The 19,523-nt window shown below is 54.6% G+C and overlaps 2 protein-coding genes across 2 annotated transcripts in view; one reads left to right on the forward strand and one right to left on the reverse strand.

Moving 5' to 3' along the window:
- The first annotated feature begins 8,478 nt into the window (after positions 1-8,478).
- On the forward strand, positions 8,479-12,817 carry CSTB (cystatin B). The gene is made up of 3 exons (XM_081234751.1): positions 8,479-8,656; positions 11,543-11,641; positions 12,049-12,817. Exons 1-3 carry the CDS (start codon positions 8,591-8,593, stop codon positions 12,175-12,177), a joined length of 294 nt encoding a protein of 97 aa, XP_081090877.1. The 5' UTR covers positions 8,479-8,590; the 3' UTR covers positions 12,178-12,817.
- Positions 12,818-15,080: 2,263 nt separating this feature from the next.
- The window catches only part of PDXK (pyridoxal kinase), a 31,817-nt gene continuing 27,374 nt past the window's right edge, over positions 15,081-19,523 (reverse strand). Inside the window, exon 11 of the mRNA XM_081235986.1 lies at positions 15,081-15,423. Coding sequence (XP_081092112.1) covers positions 15,347-15,423 — 77 coding nt within the window. The 3' untranslated portion in view covers positions 15,081-15,346. The remainder of the gene's footprint in view (positions 15,424-19,523) is intronic.

Below are 19,523 nucleotides of genomic sequence, written 5' to 3' on the forward strand. Positions count from 1 at the left end.
TGGCACAGCTGGGACCAGCTCACTAGGTACCAATGAGCAACGGCGTGTGCTCATGTCTCCCACAAATAACAAGGACCAGCATCTCTCATTCCCTGCAGCATCACGGGGATCCACTTCTCACCCTGAGGTTGTCCTGCTGGTTTTGTGTAGAAAGACCCCTGTTGGTGGATCCTGTGTGTTTCCCTAGGTCATGGTCTTTCAGCTCCAGCCTCAACTTGGTGAAGAAGTCTGGGCCCATCTTTGAAGCATAATTTCGCGTCTGTGCTACGAAGCGTGTATGTGATGTGCAAGAGAGGTGACTCCGTTTCCCGGAGCTGCTGTAACCAAGTGCCCCAAACGGGTGGCTTAGAGCAATAGAAAGTGACTGTCTCCCGGTTCTAGAGGCCAGAAGTCTGACACGCATGTGTCCACAGGGCCACGCTCCCTCCGGAGGCTCCAGGGGCGGGTCCTGCCTGCCTCTTCCTGCTTCTGGGGCTCCTGGTGATTCTGGGCCTGCGGCTGCATCGCACCACATCTGCCTCTGTCCTCACATGGCCTCCTCCCCTGTAGCTCTGTCTTTACATGCTGTTCTTCTTGTCTGTCTCTCTCTGTCCTCTTGTTTCCTGATAAGGACACAAGTCACTGGACTTAGGGCCCGCCCTAATCCACTATTAACCTCATCTTAACTAGTTACATCTGCAAAGAACTTATTTCCAAATGAAGGTCACATTCTGAGGTTCTGGGTAGGGGTGCTTTTGGAGGACACTATTGAACACGCTACAGAAAGTGTGAAGAAGATACAATAAGTAACAGTCCCTACCACCTAATGACGGCCTACGACGTGCGAGGACTTTATACATCTTAAAACAACCCTGCAAGGGAGGCGTGGCTTTTGCCCTTTTGTAGGTGAGCAAAGAGGCTTACAGGTTATGCTCTTGCCCAGAGTCTGAGAAAGACAAGGCAAAGGTAACGCCCAGGCCAGCCCGTCTGCCCAGCACAGCCGTGAGCGCCCTACGTCCCGACCAGCACCACTTCACAGGTGGCAGGTGGTCCCCGTGGGCACTTAGCAGCACGGCCCCAAGCAGAAGGGCTGCACCTGGTACAGCCCTGGTGCTGCCTTCTTGAAATTCTTAATACATTTTGAACAAGGGCCCAATGATTCCTTTTGCACATACATTAGACAGCCTGTCCACTGTCGTGGCCCGGCCACTCCCCCTCTGGGACCCCCACCACGTCCTCTGCGCAACCCGCTGCTCAGAGCGGCTCTCCAGACCCAAACCCATTCTCTCCATATTGTGTGCTTCTACCCCGGTATTTATCCCTCGACGGTTATTATAGAAAATCAGGGCAATAAAAAAAGTTAGGGGAGGAAACCAATCATGGTCTCATGGCCTAAAAGAAAACTTTCTGACAGATCTGTTCTTTATTTTCTGTGCATAAGATTTGTATTAATTATATGTTAATATATTATAGTACTCACACTATATTGACAGTTTTGAAACTGCTTTTCAATAACATATCTAGCATTTTCCCATGATATTAATTTCTCAAGAATATGCAATATTCCAGAATAAACCTTTCTTCTAAAAGCAAAAAGGCCTTTAAATAAAACTTTGGGAAAATACTGAAAATCACAGAAAGTTGTTAAATACCCATTCCCCACCCCATAGTGATGGCTACTGTTAACACCGGTGAATATCCGTCAATCCTGCAGGTGCCTGGACCCCACCGAACCCCAGGGACTCGGAATCTCCAGGGAAAAGGGCTGGGAACTCAGCATTTCAACAAGCACCCAGTGCTGCCAACATCAGGGCCCTAGCAGACACGCTTTTGTAAACACTTCTTCCCAAGTACGCAGGGCTCCTTGCTACGGACGGAGGCTGGGCATGGAGGCGGCTTCTAAATGCTGGGATGGACATTTTTATAGATAAATCTTCTGTCCATCCATTATATTACTTTTCCTTAAAATAAATTCCTGGCATTGACTGCTTTGTTCTTTTTGGCCACACCACATGGCATGTGGGATCTTAGCTCCCCGACCAGAGATTGACCCTACAGCCCCTGCATTGGAAGTGAGGAATCTTAACCACTGGCCACCAGGGAAGTCCCTTTTAGATTTTTTTTTTTTGACGTGGACCATTTTTAAAGTCTTATTGAATTGTTACAATATTGCTTCTGTTTTATGTTTTGGTTTTTTGGCCTTGAGGCATGTGGGATCTTAGCTCCCCGACCAGGGATCGAACCCGCACCCCCTGCATTGGAAGGCGAAGTCTTAACCACTGGACCACCAGGGAAGTCCCTCAATCGCTTTAATTTGCAGTTTTGTTTTTGATTTACAGAAGTGTGTAAGTGTAACTGAGCAGGACCCTTCGGGGCCTTGCCAGGACAGGCTGTCCCCCCAGCGTCCTCTGCCTGCCTCCTGTCTGTAGAAAAACTTTAGCCAAAGAATAAACTTAATCAGAGAAGAGACAACATGCAGAAGCAAAGGAAAGCTGTCAAACAAGACAAAATAATATAGTTTAGGCATTAAAGACAAGGACCTGGGACTTCCCTGGTGGCACAGTGGTTAAGAATCCGCCTGCCAGTGCAGGGGACACAGGTTCGATCCCTGGTCCAGGAAGATATCACACGCCGCAGAGCAACTAAGCCTGCGTGCCACAACAACTGAGCCTGCGCTCTAGAGCCCACGAGCCACAACTACTGAGCCCGTGTGCCTAGAGCCCATGCTCCACAACAAGAGAAGCTACCGCAATGAGAAGCCCACGCACTGCAATGAAGAGTAGCCCCCACTCGCCGCAACTAGAGGAAGCCCGCGCACAGCAATGAAGACCCAACGCAGCCAAAAATAAATAATAAGTAAATAAGTAAAATTTTAAGTTATAGAAGTATAATAATAAAAAAAGTACTTTAAGAAAGAAAAAGACAAGGACCCTTTGGGACTTCTCTGGCGGTCCAGTGGTTAGGACTTGGCACTTTCACTGCCGGGGACTGGGTGCAATCCCTAGTCAGGGAACTAAGAGCTCGCAAGCCTTGTGGTATGAAAAAAAAAAAAAAAGAAGTTAAGGACCTTTAGTTCCTCCTCAAAGTCTGTAGATAATATTCTGAGCCATGTCCTTTGAGCCATTTTGCAGATACTGAAATCCCCACCAGATGGAAGAAGTTAATTACATGATGACAAGACTATAGCCGTGACATGAACTGCTGGTCCATCTTACACAATTCCAAGAACTGGCCCCAAGGGGATGGGAACAAACCAATTCTGGAACTGAAGATTAACTGTACTTAAAACAATCGAAGGACACTGATCACATCACCGCATGAGTAATTTCAAGATGACTATCAGAGCTGACTGTGCTCTACTGTGTGTAGCTCCCCCCAACCCGGGCCTGTGCACGCCTGAAATGCCCCTTTAGAATCTCTTGTTGGGCTTCCCTGGTGGCGCAGTGGTTGAGAGTCCGCCTGCCTATGCAGGGGACGCGGGTTCGTGCCCCGGTCCAGGAAGATCCCACATGCTGCGGAGCGGCTGGGCCCGTGAGCCATGGCCGCTGAGCCTGCGCGTCCGGAGCCTGTGCTCCACAACGAGAGAGGCCACAACAGTGAGAGGCCCGCGTACCGCAAAAAAAAAAAAAAAGTCTCTTGTCCCCTGATCAGCAAGAGGGAGTTGGTTCTTTGGGGCATGAGTCCACCTTCCCCCCAGGACTGCCAGCTTCCTCAATAAAGCTGCCTTTCCTCTTACCCAACACCTGGCTCTTAGTATCGTATTCCTGAGTGACAAGCAGCCGAACGTGAGTTCCGTAACATAAGGAGTGAAATATTCATTTAATGCCTCCTGTGTGACAGGTACGGAGGCAGGGAACAGTCCCAGTGCTGCCTGTCTTTCTGCTGGGGACCTGGACAAGGGTCCTTAGGTCATCAGGAGACACAGAGAGAACAGCTGGATGGCCGAGGACAGGTCAACAGATGCACCCAGAGAGTCACCTGCCCCCACGTGGGTCCCGGCCTTTCCCTTCTGATTCTTCCGATGCGTCTAAGCTTAGAAGATCCTTTGCCTACATGAGTTTCTAGCAACGGTTCTTCAGGATGTACATCTGTTCCCTCCCTTGAGTCGTCCCAATTTCTGCACCTCCTTCCACCTTTCAGAGGGGGCTCAGGGCTGTCTCTGCTCGGGTTGGCTGCTTCAAGGGGCCTGGCTCGGAGATAAAGCCACTGTCCGCTTTGCTTCCAGCTTGGCCAGGCAGCCAGGCCTGTGATGGATCCTGATGCAGGAGGCTGGGCAGCAATGTGCCCACATGGGGCACCTATTTTTAGGTTTACCTCCACTGATATTTCCCTTGTTATTGAAGATGAATAGGTCAATGTAATAAATGCTTACTTGTTTAAATGTTTCATCTTTTTCTTTTTTTTCTCCCCCCACCCAAAGGGTCTCTTGGGCTAGAATTTAATTAGCAACAAATTCTGGTGATGAAATTTTTGCAGTATGAAACACAAGCAACTGAATAGAATGGTACACAGGTGTATGAGTCACCTGCCTAAGCGTGCCAACAGGGAAACACACAAGCCAGGCTGTGAGGAGAACAGAATACGCCCCTTGGGCATGTGGACTATTTTGAGCTGTAGGCAATCAGGAGCTAGCAGGCTCAGGAAACACTATGACCTCTTCCTTAACTACCTAAAAGAATTGAGATAGGGGGCCTGTACCAGAAGAAGAGCTATTACCAGAGATAACTTTTTTATCTGAAAGACTTCCCTGCACAGCAGGGCAAACATTAATGACCAAACTCAGCTCTCTGTATTGCCCCGTGAAGGGCCCTCCTCCCCTTGGGAGCCCCAGGCCCCCATCCCATTCCTTGAGGCATATAAGCCTCAATTGCCAGGCTCGCCCTTGGTCTCATATCTTTGGGGCTCCTATATGTAAGAAATTAAATTTGGTTTTCTCCTGTTAATCTGTCTTATATCAATTTAATTATTAGTCCAGCCAAAGCATCCAGAAAGGAAGAAGGGAAAACGTCTGCAGCTCTACAGCTATCTTGCTGGGGTAGAAGGGACCAGGCGACACTGAGAAAAAAAAAAAAAAAAAAAAACACCTTGGCTTCTACTGACTCTGGGAAAATCAGAGATCACAAGTGAAACCCCAAAATTGCTTGAATTTAAAATTTTGATCCTCCTGAATATAGGGATTTCAAATTGAAGTGAATGGCCTCAGGACTCTATATGGGGAGACGGGATACTAGGTCTCTTCCCCTGGCTCTAGTAGGATAAAAAGCTGTGTCGTCAAGGAATGAGATGAATGTCAACATTTTTCCAGGGCATTTGGGTAGAAAAAGTAATGCTAATTATGGGTTAGACTTCTGTTAGTATAGTAATTATAGGCAATGATTGTGGTAACATCATCAACTCACCCTAGGGCTCAGACACTGTCCCAAGCATTTTATGCTCATTAATTCACTTAGTGCTTCATTTAAGCACAGAGAGGTTCAGCAGTTACTCCTATGCCACACAGCAGGTACAAGGAAAGGGTGGATCAGCATTCAAGAGTTTGACCTTCAGAGCTCGCCTTCCATGGCAGCTGGAAAACATGTCTGGACCCAAACCTGCAGCAATAAAGCAACACTGACTTCATAAGGCAGCATGAGGCAATGACTATACAGACGGACAACGGCCAGACCATGTACATGTGACGAGACCCACCACGTGTGCAACCACCATCCAGCAGCCAAACCACAGCCTCTGCATCCATTGGCCCAGAATGTCAGGAGGTGGCGGTGACAGTCATCTTCCCTAATTTTTGCCCCATCCCGCTTCTAACTCAGGACAACCAGAGAAGGCCAAATATGCCCCTGAAAGCAATCAAACAGGACGCCCAGCTTGTAGTGAGCCTGCCCACAGCCTCCCCGGGCCCAAAGGCTCCATCAGGACACAGCTAAGCTTTCCTTTTTTCTGGTATAAGCCGCCCCCTCCTCTGCCTGCCTCTGAGTCTCTGTCAAAACCCAAGTGACGGTGGTGGATCCCCTGCTACAGCCAGCTCTGAAGAAACAAGCCTTTCCACAGGTGTTACCCTCCTAGTTCTAAAATGTGAGCACCTGCAGACCCAGGTCCAGCAGGTACAGAGGGTCAGGCATAAGGAGACGCCTCAAGGTGCCCCCCCACCCCCCGCCACCACCCCGAGCTTCAGGATGACAAATGCCACAGAACCGCCTGCCTTGCCCTTCTGGGTCATTATTTTCTGAGGCTTTGTTTTTGACACAGAGGAGTTTTCCATTTGTATGGGGTCAAATCTGTCTCTCATTCATTCATTTATTCAGTTATGAATTGTGAGAGTCTTGAAACCCAGTCCTGTGACTGGTTTATAATGAACACTCATGCCCGGGTGTCTGTTCTTGTTTTTCCCTCTTGTCCTAGCCCATACCTGTTTGATCACATTTTTGCCTAATGAGTAAGGAGTAGTGAAGGTCAGGGGCTTGGAGCCACAGCGTTCCAATAAGCATCACTGTTTATGTGCTGTTCTGAGTCATCTTCCAGGGCAAGATGACCTTTACAGAGTATGTTGACACAGACCACCAGACCAACGACACGTAGACGGCAGGTGATTCAGATGATTCACCCCAGCTCTCTGTTCTTCCCCTTTAAAAACGGCTAACTCAGTTTTTCTGAATGTAAATTGGAAGTGCCAGTTCAAGTACACTGCCTATTTTTAATGATCTTTTATTCACTCATTGGTAGGAGTTATTTATATATTGTCAGATATGTGTAATGAGAATATTTATCCCAGTGGGTGGTTTGTTTTTTCATTCTCGTAAAAATGTCTTTCAATGAATAGTTCTTTCTTTCCATTAAATGCAAATGATCGGGCTTCCCTGGTGGCACAGTGGTTGAGAGTCCACCTGCCGATGCAGGGGACACGGGTTCATGCCCCGGTCCGGGAGGATCCCACGTGCCGCGGAGCGGCTGGGCCCGTGAGCCATGGCCGCTGAGCCTGCGCGTCCGGAGCCTGTGCTCCGCAACGGGAGAGACCACAACAGTGAGAGGCCCGCGTACCGCAAAAAAAAAAAAAAAAAAAAAAGCAAATGATCATTAAGAAAAGTAAAAACTGCTAACTCAGACCAATGAGGAGTGGATCTGAGGCTTCCCTCCTCCCTTGCTTGGAACCCTGACTTTGCTGCAAACCCTGCTGTCAGGGTTTGGCTTTCTGTGCTTGGGCCTTTGATGGGTGTCAGTCTCTCCTTCCCCTCCCTCCAGGGCTCAACCACACACGTCCTCCCATGCTTCCCTGAACTTACAGACCAGGCTCTGCCCTAGAAAGTACCAGAAAGGCTCACCTCCCCACACACTCGCTCACGCGCCACTCCCACTGGGCCCACCAGGAAGCGAGGCTGGGCCTCTGCCTGCAGAGTCAGCGCCCAGTGATGGGAGAGGCCCAGTGCCCGCTGAGGTGCAGCCCTGTCGGGTGGGGGGCAGCTGGATCTTCTGAAGGGCCAGTCCTGTCCAGACAGCTCCCAGCACAGGCCCCACCCTGCCCCAATAAGATGGGGAACCTTCCCTTCCCAGGATTTTGAACCGTCTCATCCCAGGATGTCTCAATCCCCAACCAAACCCCGTCAGAACCAAGCCCTTAACTAACTCCATCCACCTGACCCCACCCCAGCCTGAGACCCTGGGAGTCATCACCTCCCCATCACTGGACTCCTTTGGGCCTCTTCTGTCCACCCACGTCAGCCCTTCACTGTGTCCCCGGGTCACACGCCCATGATGGTCACAGCAGCCCACATGACAGGCCGGCCCAGGTGGGGCGCTGGGCCGGGCCATGCGATGAGGGGCGCCAGGCAGGCAGATGCCCCTCCCCCAGTCCCCCAGCTCCCGCGCTGGGCGGGGGCTTCTCTCCCCTCCGCCCTCGGCCCAGCTGCCCGCTGCTCTCCGGACCCCAGAAGCCCCTGTCGTTTCAGGACCCACTACTGTCATCTCACGACTCTGGGGACCCGGAGACCACGACAGGACAGTGGGGGCTGGGGGCACTGTGTGGTCCGGGAGGCCAGGGAGGAGTCAGGATGGGCCAACTCCGCCCCGCGCCCTGCCCCGCACCGGGCCGGTACCCCCGAGGTTCCCCGCAGGGCAGCGCCCGCCCAGCCACCGCGAGACCCGGAGCACCTCCCTTACCGGGAACCTACGGACCGCGCCCGCACTCCCACCCACATCCTGCAGGGCCCCGCCCACCCTCTTCCCGGATCCTGCGGCCGCGCCCCCATCCCACCCTATGACTCAGCCGACGGGGGTGGTTGACACCAAACCCAGGGAGAGGGGACAGCCCTACAGCACACGACCCTTAGTCCCGAGAAGGGGGTCCCAGGCTGCGGCCTGCTCCCGCCCACGGCGCATTTCTATCAGGACGCCCCGCGCCTCATTCCCGCCCCGGGCGCCCAGCACCCCATTTCCGGTCCCGGATTCCCCCCCAGCCGCGCGCCGTGGTTCCGCCCGCGCGCCACGTGACCGCCGCGCCAGGTCCGGGCGCTGGATTTCAGTCAGCTGCTCCCGCCAGAGTCCGCTGCTCGTGCGCCTCCGCTGCTCCCGAGTGACTGCCGCCTGGTGTCCACGCCCGCCCGCCCCGCCTGCCGCCGAGATGATGTGCGGCGCGCCCACCCCCACGCAGCCGGCCACGGCCCACACCCAGGCCATCGCCGACCAGGTCAGGGCCCCGGGGGACGGATGGGGTCCTGCGGGCCCGGGCAGTCGGCAGGCATCGCCGCTGGGACGGAGGCGGTGCGCCCGAGCGCATCCCGCCGTGGGCCGGACTGGGCGCAGGCCGATGCCCCTCCCCGCCTGGGAAGCGCGCCCGCGAGCGGAGGTGGCCACAGGGGTAGTGCCGCGACGTGCCCGTTGGGGACAAGCACGTAGAGAGCAAACGGTACAGTAGGAGGGGTGAAGTAACCCTGAGTGAGTCCGGGGACAGGTCCACAGGCGTTCTAGACTTAGGCTGTTATTCTAGCACTTTTGTGTACGTTTGAGGTTCTCTCCAAATGAACAGCTTCGAAACGCAATCCAGCCTGGTTCGGACCCTGAGCAGCTGTTGGGCCGGGTTCCGAGGAAGGCACCTGCACCCAAGGATCAGGTGAGGGTGGGAGGAGCGGGGCCTGCCCTGCCTGTCCTCGTGTCCCAGCAAAGTCGGCTCTTGACAAGCAAGACCCCTTCCCGCCTCTTCGTGGTTTTCCGGGCCTGAGAAGTCCCCGCTTGTCATGTGAACTTTAAATGTGTGTCAGCTCACTTGGGAGGGAAGAGTCACTGTCTCAAAGGGCCCCTTCATTTGGGGTCAGTTCCTTGAAAGTGATACGTCAGTGGACCGTTCTCACTGCCCCTGGGAACAAGAAGGCTGCCTTTGTGCTGGGTGGTCTCTGTGAGGGGCATGGGCACCATCTGGTGGCCCTTTGTACTGACGCTTTTGGGACAGTCTGGGCTGCACATGAGAAGATCAGAGGCCAGAGACCGGCCTGGTCAGAAGGACGTCGCGGTGCTGCATTGCGCCCCCGCCTCTTCCAGCCCTGTCCTAGGGCCCTCCCTGGCCCTCTGCCCGACCTGGTCCCCTCAGGGCTGGAAACTGGCAGCTTCCTAAGTGACCCGGGGTCTTCTGCACACCCCCTGGCTACAGCCCAGCTCATCTTTCTCCTGGCCGGCAGGCAGCGGTGTCAGTGACCTGCCGTCCCGCAGGCCGTGGCCTGGCCTGGCATTCGCCGCCTGCACATGCTCTGTTCCGCCACCTCCTTTAGGGTTTTCTCAAGCCACTCAGTCCTTGCACAGGGCGGGGGCTCTGTGCAAGCCCCCCTGAAGCAGAGAGAGAGACGATTCCATCTCAGACTCCCAGGAGGGTCTGTGGGTGTCACTCACCCCCCTGGTCTTGTAAACTGTCTGCAGGGTCAGTTCCCTGCAGACCTGGCAGGCACCTGGCAGGAAGAAGGGCCCCACGGGGGAGTGTTCAGACGCAGGTGGGCACCAACCCCAGGGGACACGCGCACCGCCGTGGGAGCCGTGGCAGCTGCGTGGAGAGAAGGTGGCCCGCCTTCTCACTTCCTGACCCTCCCTCCTGTCCTTTCTGCCCACCTTATCCACAGGGAGCCCCCCTCCCTGAAGGCCTTTGCTACAGGGACTCGCTGGCATGCGTGGTGGTGACCCCCTCAGCTCCCAAAGCAGCACGCTTCCGGGCTTCACTGAAATCCTCCGACCCTCTAGAACTCAGTCCGGTGACTGCAGTGCAGAGTCAGCGTGCTCTAGTGCCTGCCAGTAATCCAGAGAGCAGCCAGAGCACTTTGAAACTAGATTTGGTTTTAAAGTCAAGACAAAACAACCTTCTCCCCCCTTCCTCCATAAGAATGCTCAGTTCCCAAAAGGCCAAGACCCTGGAAAACAGGACTAATCCGAAAGTGTGATTACCGTTTGACACCAAGGATCAGGAACAGCCTCCGCCCAAAGGCATTGCATCCTAGAGAAATCATCTAAAGCTGCAGCAAAGCATTTTTCCCTGCAAAAGTGTGTTATCTGCTGCATTATCTGTCACACAAGAAATTGGGAATACTTAAGAGAATTAAGGCACATCTAGAAGATGGAAGATTAAATTTAATATTAAATTTAGTTTAACATTCTTAACTGTTTTAGCTTTCAATTTTAAAAGAGTAATTAGGGACTTCCATGGTGGTGCAGTGGTTAAAAATCATCCTGCCAATGCAGGGGACACAGGTTCAATCCCTGGTCTGGGAAGATCGACATGCCGCGGAGCAACTAAGCCCGTGCACAACTACTGAGCCCATGTGCCACAATACTGAAGCCCGCATGACACAGCTACTGAAGCCTGCATGCCTAGAGGCTGTGCTCCGCAATGAAGAGTAGCCCCCACTCGCTGCAACTAGAGAAAGCCCGCAAGCAGCAACGAAGACCCAACACAGCCAAAGATAAATAAATAAATAAATAAAATTTCTTTAAAAATAAACAAATAAAAGTGTAATTAGGAACTTCCCTGGTGGTCCAGTGGTCAAGAATCCTGCTTCCAATGCAGGGGATGCAGGTTCGAGCCCTGGTCAGGGAACTAAGATCCCACATGCCGCAGAGCAACTAAGCCCGCATGCCACAACTACTGAGCCTGTGCACCACAACTACTGAGCCCGTACGCCACAAGGGAGAGCCCGCATGCGGCAACTGAGACCCGATGCAGCAAAAATAAAAATTAAAAAAAAACATTTAAAAGAGTAATTAAAAAACTGTATATACTCTTTGCAGTGAACTGTTTGTTAAGTAAAAGAAAAACAGGGTATGAACTCACATACGTTGTCATGATGATGAAAATATCAAACTATTCCACGCCTGGAAAAGAAAGGGAAAATGACACAGAGAAATAGTACCGTTGAAACTCGGCAGAATTAGAGAGCTGTTTTCTGTACTTTATCATCAGAACCGACAATTTAATGTGTCTGCTCAGTTGTGAAGAACAGTCGTGTGATAGAAAGTCTGTAGAGGGCCGGCATCAGAGTTCAGCCGTGACATTTAATTCAAGTAAGTGCACGTGTCTCTCCGTTCTCTCCTCCCCCAGGTGAGGTCCCAGCTGGAAGAGAAGGAGAAGAAGTTCCCGATGTTCAAGGCTGTGGAGTTCAAGAGCCAGGTGGTCGCCGGCAGGGTCTTCTTCATCAAGGTGGGATGTCAGCCTCTTCGGAGGGTCTGGCCTGAATTGGGGGCGCCTAGGTGCCTGGGCAGGGGTGCTTAAGAGGGTCGAGTGGCAGCCCCCAGCTTCAGGGGGTTGCTGGCCATCTAAAATGAGCACGCGTGTGCACGTGTGCGCACAGCCTCCTGGAGGGGAGGACCGAGCCTTTCGGGGACTCGGGGCTCTGATGGAGTGCGTGTCGGTGCCGGGCGCTGGCTGGGGCAACGAGGGCGTCCCCTGCACTCGGAGGAGGAAGTTGGGAATGTCCTCAGCCCAGTCGCTGGTCACCTGAAGGGACATGGCCTCCTGGCACCCAGGGCCTTTCTCCCAGTCCAGCCGAGTCCAGTGGAGCAGGGGGTCAGGGGCCGCACCCGCCCCTCACTGGACTCTCTTCCCAGGTTCAAGTGGACGAAGACAGCTTCGTGCACATTCGAGTATTTGAAAGCCTCCCACATGAGAACAAGCCCTTGGCCTTGGCCAGCTACCAGACCCACAAAGGCAGACACGACGAGCTGACCTACTTCTAGTCCCGATTTTGCAGAGCCCGTCGCCCATGTGGGTCTCTCCACTGCCAACCTGTGTCTGGGACCTCACGCGGTGCCACTCGGGGGGTGGGGGGGTGGGATGCACCTCTCCGGTGTCTCTGTTCCTCACTTTCATTGTGTTCATTTTTTTCTCCCAGTCAATGATCTTAAGTAAATTACTTTCAAGGAGGGTTTGTGTTATCTTTAAATATATGTATTTTTTCAGTGTTCACAAATTTTCTCTGTTTTGGGGTTTTTTCTTCATCTGAAGCCGTAATCACGTAGGGAGGTGTCACGGGGTGAGAGCTGTCCAGGGTGGAGCCCCCGCTGGACCTCGTGCGGCCTGAGACCCCCCCCCACCCCGAGCAGCTGAGCCAGGGGGTGGGGGATGCCCAGGTCACAGCAGGCGGGCTGTAGACCCAGGATTCCAGGAGCCTGTGTTCTAACCGCAGCTCCACACGCCTCCGTTGCTGTGACTCTGTATCCTGTCTAAAATACAAGATTTGAGGGAATTCCCTGGCGGTCCAGTGGTGAGGACTCTGGGCCTTCGCTGCGGAGCGCGAGGGTCAATCCCGGTTGGGGAATTAAGATCTCGCAAGCTGCATGGCGCGGCCGAAAATGAATAAATACATAAATACATGAATACATTTTTTTCAGCAAATCCGATTCTAGAGCATTAGCTCGAGATGTCTTCAGACACACTGGCACATTTCTGGCTCTGGTGTAGAGATGGTCAGGTGTGGGCAGGACAGGTGGTAACCCTGCAGGTACCGCCGAGCGCCATCAGCCTGCAAGGCCATCACGAGCTCAGCCTCTGGGCTGCACGTGTTCTGCACCGTCTCCCACCCCTGATACCCCTGCCCACCTGACGCTCCCCGTGCCTGCCGGCACCCAGGAGCCAGTCCTGCACTTCTTGGGCATGTAGGGCATTCCTGGCCGCTCAGGCCTATGCTTCCCTCTCCGCTTGGCTGAGACCTGGCTGGTGACTGGCCTGGAGCTCCAGAGGTGGTAGAGGTGCATCTGGAAGGGAAACGTGTCAGTCTGTGAGGCACCTGCCTCAGGTGTGTGGCTGTTGCTTGGTCTCCAAGGGCGGGAGCTGATTTTCAGCCGAGGCGAGTGTGGGGGGCTGCTGGGCATCTGGAGGAATTAGGGGTTCAAGGTCCTCAGACGTGTCCTTCCACACGTCCCCACCCCAGGCCTCAGGGCCCATTTCTCCCCTTTAAGGACCCTACTTCCAACGCAACCCATTTTCTTGGTTTCCCAGGGCTGCCAGGCCCCAGGCGTCCCTGGGCTTGTGGCTGCGTCATGCGTCTGCCTCTGTGTGTGTGCGCCCCTCCCCACCCCATCAAGACCCCAGTTACCAGGTTTAGGTCCACCCTAGAGCAGTGTGACCTCAACTAGTACATCTGCGAAGATCCTATTTCCAAATAAGGTCACATTCTGAGGTTCTGGTGGCCCTGACTTATTGGAGGACACCATTGATTCTGGGGGAGACCCCAAAGCTAAATTTAGCATCCTTTTCAAGGGTGCTACCTTTATAACGAGACCCTGAATTCTACACTCAAAGTGGGCAAACTGCGTGTAATGTGAATTATATCTGAATAATCTTTAGCAGTGGGGAAAGGGATGGATGGAAGAGGGAGGAAAGTGCCTCCTTTCCTCTCCCTTCCTTTCCCCCATCCCCCCACCCCCTACCCCAAGGTCATGGATGACAGCCACACTCAGGGAAAGCAGAGCAACACGATGGAAGGGGCCTGGGATAGCCTTGGGCAGGTGAAGACTGCCACAGGGGCCAGCCTGAGTCTGCACCTCATGGGGAATTTCTTCCATGTCCTAACTTAGGCAGAATTACAGACAGGACGCTGTGTGGCTGAGATCCCAGAGGCCCCTGGAAAGTTCCATACAACACGTGTCCCAGTGCCCGAAACCTGTGGATGTTACCTTATACTGCAAAAGGGTCTTGGCAGATGTGATTAAGCGAAGGGTCTTAAGATGGGGAGATGTTCTTGGCATAGCCGGGTGGGCCCAGCGTCATCACAGGGTCCCCGTGAGAGGGAGGCAGGAGGGTCAGTGTCAGAGAGACTGAAGGTGGAGGAGGGGCCACGAGCCAAGGAACACAGGTGCCTCCAGAAGCTGGAAAAGGCAGGCAGGGAAGAGTCTGTCCGGAGCCTGCGGAAGGAGCCAGCTCTGCCCACCATTTTCAGACATCTGACCTCCAGACTGTGAAAGAATACATCTGTGTTGCTTTAAGCTCAACTAGTGGGAACGTGTCACAGCAGCCACAGGAGACTGTCACCAGGAGGCGGAGTCCGGGCCAGGAGGGCCTTGCTGGCGAGCAGAGCAGCACAGGGTTGGCAGAAGCGGATCTGAGAGGTCGAGTCAGAGGCACTTGGGACAGGATCCCGCGTCCTCCCCCGCCCCTCCCTGCCTGTCCAGCAGGGCCAGGTGCTGCCCAGAGGCGACCTGAGGACTTATTTACAGAGATGTGGGCTGATCCTGGGGAGAGCAGGTCCGTGCAGGGCTCACAGGACCAGCGCTGTCACCACCCAGGTGTGAAGGAAGCCGGAAGGAGCATGAGGCTTGGTCAGTGACTGAAGCTGGTCCTCAGAATCGGGCAGGGAGGGGCCGGGAAAGGGAGCCCAATCCTGCGGGAAGCCCGCCTGGAGCCCACTGCCCAGAGCATCCAAACCAGCGCTCCCAGGGCAGAGAACAGAGCAGGAGAGGGGATCTGGCCACGGCGGGCAGGACAGTGCAGGTCCTTTCCCGAAAGAGGGATGTCAGGTCCTTTCCCGAGGGAATCAGCTGCCCTCCGTCCCCAGCAGTAACCGCTGCTTGGCTGGCTGTTTAACACAGCTTTAGGTCCTAGTTCACAGAAGGGAGCTCCTCTGGAAAAAAGAAATCACACTTCAACACAATCACCATGAAAATATTTATTTGTGATAATCATACGTCAGTAAGACCAGTACAGACAGACACGGCCTCTACAGCACTGGAACGAGTTTTACGTTTAAAACACATCCACACGCGCACAGGTGGGGCTGGTAGAGCACGGAGCTAGTGAAACCACTGCCAGAAACACAGAGACCCCCCCGCCCCCCGCCAACTTGCAGCCGGGATCGAGGTGTGTCCCAAGGCTGCATCACTTCCCCCGAGAAGCCTCCAAAATCTGAGCTCAATTAGGGAAGAACTGGGTTGGCATCGACTGGCCTGAGTCAGTGCCTCGGTCCTCCAGTGGGTCCAGTTTTGCAACTGTTGGGGGAAATCCCAACGAAAATTCTAAATTAGAAAGTATGCAGCTTTAAATCTCAAAACATTCAAAACGCCACCCACATACTTCTTATCCTTCAGGGGCTGCATGGAGTAAATTAAGATTTCACTTCCATTTCCCCATATATCAACATCTGCACCTCCCATCATCAAGATGACAGTCCCAGATATTTTGCAGGAATGCACTACGGCTGGAGTTTTGGGGCACAATGGAGGGGTTGCTGCCAGGCTTACTGATTCCCCCTTTCTGTCCTGACCCCCCACCATGCCCTACACCCACCCTCCTTGGGCCAGAAGCTGGGTCCTCGGTGAGAAAGCAACTAGTGGTCCAAAACCCGCTGAGCCAGCTCCGGCTCAGAAGAGCATGAGAGGGTGCCCAGCTCTGCATCCTCGGACGCACAAGGACTAAGGGCTGCCTGGGGGCTTCATGAGCACAGGGGCCCAGGGTGGCGTGCCCTCCTCTCTGTCTGCCCAGTCCTGGCCCTTGCAGGGCAGTGATGTCCCAGGCCAGGGTGAGTGGCCCGTGGCCTCACGAAGGTATGTCCTCCCAGAACGGGTTTCCTGCTGCAGAAGATCGGGGACCTGCCCCATGCTTATGTGGGGCTGGGAGCTTCCTTCACTGCAACCCTGGAGCTTGGGGCCCCTCCCTGAGGGTCAGAGATGGACACAAGGTCTCCCGCCCTGAGCACAGGGCTCTGCTCAGCTCCGACAGTGGAAAGCTTTAAATACACCTGTTTACTCTGCCAGAAGTTAAAAAGAAAATTCTAGGAAGAACTTCCCATTCATATAAAGTTGTAAAATTGTCTCTAGGTCAGACCTAAGATTACTCATCAAATGACCAAACGAACACACCACGTCGTGAGCAGGAATGTAGTTTGCGAGACATCGTTTCTTAATCGGTGTCTTTGCACACTAAGAACAGGAAGCGTTCTGAACCAAGAATGAACTGCCGGAGTCCACGGGAAGACACGCGCTACGGAGAGCTCAGTTTTAGGAACTAGGGCCCCAAGCAGGCCACGTGGCAGCGGGACACATTCACGGGCCTCCTCCCCGTGCAGCGCAGCACGGACTACAAAGCCTGGTTCCAGTCACCGGACAGGAAAGACTAATGCCCCAAAGAAAAAGCCCCTAGAGGGCAGCTGCTGTGTGTCACCTACCAGGGCGGGGGCAGGGACCTCCGCCCTCGTTGTCCCCTCCTGGCAGAGGCCGGAAGCGCGTGACTGGATTCTGAAACCACAGCGCTGTCTGTAAAAACAGGCAGTTCATGACACTGTTGGCTCCAGAAGCAAACACACGCAAGGGTACACCAGCTCTGCACACAGCTCCAAGGCCACCCTTGTGCGGGTGGTGGCCGATCCCTGCTCTGTGGGGGCCCAGCCTGACCGACGCCCATGGGCCGACCTGGAGAACATGGAAGGGTCTCCTGGGTGGATGTGCATCCTGGCCAACAGGTCCAAGTTCAAGGCTTCCTGGCCTAGGGCCGTGGACCTGGGCTCCCAGAGCCGCCTCCCCCCGAGGGCCCACCAACTGACGTCCTCCCTCTATAGACACGGGGGCAGCTCTCCAAGGGGTCCCGACGCAAAGAACCACACGAGGTGATGCGAAGCAAAGCCCCCTGCAGCCTGGCATGGGATGGAAACGGGTAGGCTCAGGATCTGAGAAGTGAGTCTGGGGGCCACGTGGCTCCCACCCACTCAGAAAGCCAGGACGGACCACATTCACCGCGTCCCTGCTGGCACATAACCCACTCCGCTCACTCACAATTGCCCTCCTTCTGGCCCAGGCAGGGGCTGGTGGCTCCTGAGCCAACCCCTGCCCCATGGGGAGACGTGTGTGAATGAGGCCTGAGACCAGGCAGGTGGCCGAGGCAGGGATTCCGGGTGATTCTGGCGCCGGAGTGGAGCACAGCCCAGCCCCGTGGTCACGGGTACTGATTCACAGACACGGGCCCCGCCGCTGCAGGCAGGTGGTCCTGAGAGGGCGTGTGCACACTGGGGGTCCAGCGGCCTCCAGACGGAACACTGTCCCCCCTCTTCTCTGCCTTTCAACTGACGAGTGAACGTGAGGTTCAAGCGATGAGGTCAGAAGCGCCAAGCCAGGCTCGGCCACTGCAAAATGAAACGTGCTCTGAAGACCAGTCCTAACAGTTTAAGGACAGGACAACCAGCAAAGCATCGTTGTCCTACCCCCACTGGCCTGCACGGCAAGAGCAGCGCAGACTAACCTGGTTACCTTTGCAGGACTTGGCAATGATTCAAGACTGGTTAAAAAACAAGGACCCTATTTTGGAATCCATCTTTAAAGTCTCCAGGACAAGGTCTGAAATCTATACTCTGGTAATAAGCAGTTCAGGGCCCATATATCTCTCATCTTAAAATAAATGATTATTTTCCATGTTACTAAACTGTGGAAAGTGAATATAAAAAAAAAGGTTAATTCTAACTTGGACCCAAACTGTATCAAAACCCACTGCGACTGCCATGGATAACTTCTAGATGGGAAATTCTGAACAGAGACAACTGGGGCCCTCTGCTGGCATCGTGACAGCTAGACTAGGTCCCAGCAGAAATGAGCCTGAGGTACACAGGTTCAGCAACATCACGACAAAAAGTACACTTTGCTCGGGTGGGGAGGTCAAATGTGCTTTTTCCCACAGAAGCTAAGGTTCCGGAGCCTCGATCTCCTTCTCTTAGGACAGGGGGTTCAGGCCACAGCTCTCCAGATGGCTGGGGCTTTATGGCTGAAGGAGATAGAAGAGTTCATGATTTTATGCGAGGAACAATTCTCATTGTTCTGTGTATGATATCAAGAATTGAGGGTAAAACCCACTGCGGGGGCCAGGACTCTGACATAAAACTTAAAGAACCAGAGTGCATTTTCCTTCAAGTTCACGGTGCACACAGAACAAGCCACTACCCCCAGCACCATGTTTTCAGGGCGCATCTTCACCGTCTCATTGAAGAGAGAGAGAGATACTCTGGGCTCTTTCCCTGGTCTTACACTTGTTCTCCAAGGTTTAAAAAAAAGAACAAGGAAAGAGAAGAAAATGAAGATTTCCCGCTGGCTGGCGGTGTGGCTGTCTCCCCAGCTACTTGGCAGTGACAGTATTTTCCATTAAAGGCTCTGCGGAGGCCCAGGACCCTGGGGGACTATGGCTGGTCCCTGGGCTGCCCTGCTGGGGGGCTGTCCCCCACCAGGCCACAGGCGTCCCCCTCCTCCTGGGCCAGCGGGCCCTGCAGGAACCAGGAAACATGACAGGGACACAGATGCCCTGACCCACCGGCCGCTGAGGGGAGCTGAGGCCCCCCCACCCTGCGCGCAGGCACTAACGCCTGAGAGTGACATCTGGAATGTGAGCAGAGTGGGGAAGAAAGAAAAGAAGAGGGTGCAGAGAGTCCAGTGGAGACTGGCCTGCCTTCGTCCGGGGGCATTTCCAACAAAGGGCAGAAGGCAGTACCAAGGCGGCGAGAGTCCTAGAGACGTGGGCACAGCCAGACGAGGGTGGAGGCTCCAGGAGAGGGCCTGCCTGTGGGGCGAGGCTCGGGGTCGGGGACAAGGGCTGCCCTAGGAGAGCCTGCTTCCCCAGGGACCACATCCGGGCCCTAACATCTTCCAGCCTCCCTGCTCCCCTCCAGACTGTGGGCTCCTGAGAGATGCAAACCTCTGCAGCCCCCAGAGTCGGGGAGGGTGCTGAGGATGGGCAACCCTGCCTGAATCCATGCCTGGGGGTCCTCAAAATTCTGGGTAAAGTGGGGCCAGGGAGGTCACCCCCGCAGCGGCCGGCTGGACTGGTGACAGGGCCTGTGCCACGGCCGGCGCTGCCCCAGCCCAAGGTGTCTGACAGCCGCTGCTGTGAAGCTCCGCCCCCGCCCGCTGTGGGGAGAGGCGGAGCTGCGGCGGCTCCAGGAAGCCTCTGGTTCCGGGCACCTGGCTGGCACAGGACGCGGGACTGCGGGGCTGCGGGGCTGCGGGGGGAATGGGGGCGGGGGGGGGTCAGATAACTGGCCGGTGGGGTTAAGCACACCAACGGGGGGGGCAGGAGCCCCCCCCTGCCCTCTGTACCTACACACTGACACGGTGAC

Source organism: Mesoplodon bidens (genome assembly GCF_964165515.1).
Source record: "Mesoplodon bidens genome assembly, chromosome: 5".
NCBI lineage: Eukaryota > Metazoa > Chordata > Mammalia > Artiodactyla > Ziphiidae > Mesoplodon > Mesoplodon bidens.

Excerpts from the sequence above, each read along its gene's own strand:
- CSTB (XM_081234751.1), top strand. The coding sequence starts at position 8,591 with ATGATGTGCGGCGCGCCCACCCCCACGCAGCCGGCCACGGCCCACACC. Across the intron at positions 8,657-11,542 it reads CCCAGGCCATCGCCGACCAG|GTGAGGTCCCAGCTGGAAGA; the intron begins GTCAGGGCCCCG and ends CTCCTCCCCCAG. Across the intron at positions 11,642-12,048 it reads GCAGGGTCTTCTTCATCAAG|GTTCAAGTGGACGAAGACAG; the intron begins GTGGGATGTCAG and ends CTCTCTTCCCAG.